At 49.3% G+C, this 5,343-nt stretch overlaps 1 protein-coding gene across 1 annotated transcript; it reads right to left on the reverse strand.

Annotated features, from left to right (window-relative positions):
• Nucleotides 1-1,936: 1,936 nt before the first annotated feature.
• LOC123429648 (probable calcium-binding protein CML46) lies at nt 1,937-3,187 on the reverse strand. Its single transcript, XM_045113663.1, has one exon. It carries the CDS (start codon nt 2,850-2,852, stop codon nt 2,244-2,246), a length of 609 nt encoding a protein of 202 aa, XP_044969598.1. The 5' UTR covers nt 2,853-3,187; the 3' UTR covers nt 1,937-2,243.
• Between the last annotated feature and the right edge of the window lie 2,156 nt (nt 3,188-5,343).

Genomic DNA, 5,343 nt, shown 5'->3' on the forward strand with positions numbered 1-5,343 from the left:
TGATGGGGTTGTACCTTAGGGATAGGCCTACGGACGTGCTTCCTTAGGCCCACCTAGGACCCCTTACGCGAACATTAGTGTTCTACAAGTTATCATTGAAGCCTCGACCTCACTCGGTTCGATGACCATCACTCGGCCTGCTCAGAATCACTCGGACAACCTCGCGTTAGTCGGACGCATCTCGTCACTCGGCCCACAACAAGGTGAAGGAACCGAAGAGGCAGCAACGGCTAAGGACTTAATCCATCACATGAAGTGCAGTGAAGACCCACGTTACCAGTAACGCCAGGGGTTAAGGTTGTCCTTCCTTATAATTTCCCTCTTTATTGTCATTTATTGCCTTGTAATGGAGCTCGGACGATCGTGGCAGCCACTATAAAGCCACTCCCGTACACCAGCTCAATGGTTCAGCACTTGGAATCTTTTACACACTTCATAAGAAAACACCAGCCTCAAGGCTCGAGACGGGCTATTACCACTTTCGAGTGGGGTCTGAACTCGTAAATTCGAGTGCATCCACTACGCCTTGCTAGACTTCGCCCCTTAGTTCGTATCCCTGGTACTATTGTGAGGATCATTCCCATGACATGCGACGGCAGGAGGTGGGAGACGCACGAGGGACGAAGAAGAACAAGAGCATGCTCACATCTTACGGCCAAAATTCGCTAGATCGGATGACCCGAGCATGACCGTCCCAATCGTTGCACCCGTCCGCCGGCGCAGATCATTGCCCTTCTAGTTTTCTCCTCGTATTCAAACAACCGAGATGTCGGACAGCCCGAAGACTTTGACGGACTCCATTAGACGGTGTTTCTAGAGCAACTCCAACGGGCCAACCCAAACGAACGGTGATTTTGTCCGTTTTTCATCCGTTTGGGTCGTCCGCCGGTCTGTCTGTGCCCGCTTTTTTAAATGGATTAACACATGCACCCAACGAGAAGCAAGTGAGCAACAGCACCGTGACAATATAATAATGAAAGAAAGGTGGGTGGGGATGGGTCAGCGAATAAAATAAGCAGACAAAGCTGACTATGTGGTTGTGTGACAAGTGGGTCAGGCCGATCATATGCGGACACCGAGAGGGCGCGCGCGTCCGTTTCGCGTCCGTGCCGACCCAATTTCAGGCCCAAATTTGAGCTGCGCGCCCGCGTTTTAACAATGAATCGGCGCGTTGGGTCATCTTTTTTATCCCTGTCGATTCAAACGGACGACGGCGGACGAAATGGGTCGCTCCGTTGGAGTTGCTCTTATGTCCAGGTGATGTCCGGGATGTTCGTCCGAACTTATGGGACGTAGATGCTCCAGCCAGCTACAAGTGCCACCATCAGATTCCCGGACACGATTGCGGATAATGCGACAACGCGACTCGCCTTGTGAATTACTCCCACACCGCCGTCACAGAGTCCACAGACAAATAGTGTACGCATGTGTCAATGCTTGTACGCAACGGCCGGCATTTCCGCGCAGCTTCCGACTTTCCTAGCCTATGATGCCAAGGTCACCATCGCGATTCACGCCACGCTCGGCGTCGCATGCACGCGCCCCCCGCTTCCACACACTTGTTAAACGGGGGTGGCTGCGCGGGCTTGGACCCTTATGATGATGATGATGGTGTCAAACTTCACCAAATCTTCCCAGTTCGTACGTACACCGCAGGCAGCTCCGAGGAAGCTTCCTTGTGATGGCAGGACGAATTGGCAGCCTGTGTTGTCGACGCACGCACGCACCCACGCGACGGGATCGGCGCCTGGCAGCAGTGCAGGGGCGTCGGTCGCCTCTGTATCGTCTTCCACAGGGAGTGACTCCCAAATGATTCTCTCAAGTCTGAGCGTCTGAGGGTTGGAGTCCCAAGTTTGAACGAGGTTTCAGGCTTGATTTTTCGACGCGATTTGGCAAAGACAGATTCGACGATCATGCATTGGTATGTGAGTGAAAATGAAGAAAACTCCGGTCGATTTTGGAGCAATGTGTATTATCAAGACGACTGACCGAGATCGCCAAAGTTATTTATGATCAAATTGGCGAGATCAGTTCGATTCCATTAATAAGCTCGAGAATTAGTGCGTTAATTTGTTGCACAGTCCACCCACCCCCAACTCTTGGCGTCGCAGAAGGAAAAACAGGACAATCAAGCACACCGGCGCGCACACACACACTCCCCATCTTCTGCCGCGCCAGCCGAGCCGCGCACCGTGCAACGCATCAAAAACGTAAGGCTAGCTCCGCCTCGGGCGATCGGTCTGTCAGCAGAGGCCGTCCTCGAGGAACCTGACGAACTGGAACAGGTTCATCCTGCCGTCCGTGGACCCGCAGCTGGACGAGATCATGGCCCTGCACGCGGCGGCGTCGACCTCCGGGAACCCGAGCCTGGCCAGCGCGCCCTGCAGGTCCGCGGCGCCGATGAACCCGTCCGCGTCGCCGTCGAACACGGCGAACGCGCGCCGCACCTCCGCGAAGCTCGGCTCCTCGGCGTCGAACAGCCGGGACACCTCGTTGCGGCCCATGCTGGCCCTCAGCCCCTCGCCGGCGCCGGCCACGCCCAGCCCGATCCTGGCCATGATCGCCTCCACCTCCTCCTTCCTCAGCTCCTCGCCCTCCCCCCGCTCCTCGGCGACGGCGGCGTCATCGCAGCAGACCGCCGACGACGACGCTGCGTACGCGCACTTGGCGCAGGCGGCCGGCGACGGGACGACGACGGACCTGGCGAAGGACTGCAGGAAGGAGGCGTAGCTGTGGAAGAAGGCGGACGCGACGGTGCCGAGGAAGAAGACGAGGTGGGGGATGAGCAGCAGCGGCTCCCGGAACGAGAGCATGCGGCGGAGGAGCGGTCGCGGCGCCGTCGCGTCTGCCATCGCTAGGCTTTAGGTTTCGTCGGCGTGCCGGCCGGCTCGAACGAAGAAGAGATGCTTCGCGCGTGTACAAGGAAAGGAACAAGGTGAGGAGGCGAGCGACGGCGTGTGTGAAGATACGGTGGGGGAGGGCGGGGGGTTTATATGACGGCCCGGGCATGGAATATCATAAGCATCATGGAGTAAACAAGTGTGGTGGAGGGAGGAAGCTCCCTTTGCGTTGCGTTGCATGGCGCGCGGGAAGCTGCGCGCGTGCTTCCCTCCGTCTCCGGCGTGAGGGTGACGGGTTCGGGGCTGGAAAAACGGAGCGGCACTAATTATTAGTCGACGACGGGAAAATAAATGGAAATGGGGTTGAAGAATGGGAATGGACCGGAGAGGAAATCGGGAGTGGTGGTTGTGCGGTTTGGTGCGGGATCAATTCGTGGATCGGTTGGGGTTTGATGGCTTGACGAAGTGTGTGGGTGCATCAGCTAGCTAGCTAGCAAAGGGAAGCTTCGGGGAAAGCGTGGGTGTGTGGGGGTGTGGCTAGCCGGCAATAGCAAAGTAACCAACTGGACTACGTGCGTCCGAGTCCGGCCAACTATTCGTTTCTGGCTATTTCGTGTTACAAAATTTGGTTCTCCATCGAGGGTGTGAATTGAAGGCTCCATGCCTCCATGGAATTTTCCAAAGCCAAGTTACAATGGTACGTAACCTCATGGAAAACCACGCTTGGACACTATTACTGTCACCGTAATGTTCTACAACATGTGGGTTTTAAAGTTCAAACCCCAAATTCACATTATGCCGGATAGAGACGTCGTTAACTCGAAATAAAATAAAATAGAGATGTCATATTGTTTGACACTATTAATTGCTAATTATTATTTTCATACTTCCAAATGAATTTTATTTTGACCTGGGAATTTTACATGCTTGCATAACATCATGTCCCATCATTTTTCTAAGTTATAAACTATTTTGAAACATATCAAATAGGTCTGGATAATTCAACTCTATTTCTTCCCATCGACGTCAAATCTGATAGTCTCAAGGCTGTGAAAATGGTGCAAGTTAGAGATATTAACATATCAAAATATGTTTTTTTATTACGGAGATTAAGGATACTCTAGCTGAACGTAGTTGTTGTGTTACTCATATGCGACGTATTCAAAATTCTGCTAGTCATTTCATGGCTACTTTTGGTAGAACTCAAGTCTGAACTGTTGTATGGCTTGGGTCTGGACCAAAGCAAGTTCTTGACATTGTAAGCCATGATTGTATCTCTTGAGTTTGAGTAATACAAGATTTTTCCAAAGGAAATAGAGGATAGTTTGATGTTTTTGCTCTAATTGCTTTGCGAGCTCTTAGACTACTTATTGGCACTAACCAGGATTTGTTGTTGCACATAAACCTTTTTTATTTTATATTATGACTGTTAAATCTAAATAGTGTGTTGCTCCCTCCGTTCCGTAATATAAGAGCATTCATGACACTAGGAAGTATTTTCTAATGTCTAAGTCAATGCTTCGAGCCGTCTGCTGTCTCCGTGTTAAGATTCTCGCATGTTAAGGGATCAAGACAATATAAGAGCCTAGCACCATTGCAAAAAAATAAAACGATCGAACAAATGGGACAATCATATTTGTGCATAAATAAAATTGGGCCCACTTAGGCCTTTTCTGCTTTTTTCTGATAACAACTAAACTATGTTCTTCTTCTATGAAAAAATCAACATGGTAAGAATACTGCTAATTATTTTGAATCTTTTTTTTCTAGAGATCCCAACTAACAAAAATAGGGAGGTCTAAAACTACAAAAATGAAAGGGGTGTGGGTGAAAAGGTGGATTTTTTGTGAAATACAAAAATATTTGGAAAATAAATAAAGTGAAGATAAAATTTAAAGGAAACAAGAGGGAGTTTTAGCGAAAACAAGCCTGTTTTTGGGAAGATAGAAAAATAGGAGATTTCAGAAAAATAACTTTTAAATCTATTGAAACTTATTTTTTTAGAATATATATACTTATGATTTTTTATTTTACTTTTCTTTTAGTGGCCAGCAGGTGAAAACTTCAGAGCGTCGTCAAAACCGTTTCCGTGAGGGTAAAGGACCAAATGTAAATGTTTTGATGTTTCTTTTCCTACTATAGCTTATGAAAGGATCGATATGGTTGACTAGAGGGGAGTGAATAGGCAACGACCACTTTTTAATTTATCTTAACAAGTTAGGGTTAGCAACATAAAGGTTTTCTAAAATGACAACAAGGAGGTGAACCTATATGATGCCAACTATAAGCACTAAGGCAAGTAAGAGATAGTCAACAACAAAAGCATACACAATGTAAAGATTAGAGATAACCGCAAGTGGAACCAATGAAGACGAGGATGTGTTACCGAAGTTCCTTTCCTTTGACAGGAAGTACGTCTCCGTTGGAGCGGTGTGGAGGCACAATGCTCCCCAATAAGCCACTAGGGCCACCGTATTCTCCTCACACGCTCACACAATGCAAG

This window comes from Hordeum vulgare, chromosome 2H (genome assembly GCF_904849725.1).
Source record: "Hordeum vulgare subsp. vulgare chromosome 2H, MorexV3_pseudomolecules_assembly, whole genome shotgun sequence".
NCBI lineage: Eukaryota > Viridiplantae > Streptophyta > Magnoliopsida > Poales > Poaceae > Hordeum > Hordeum vulgare.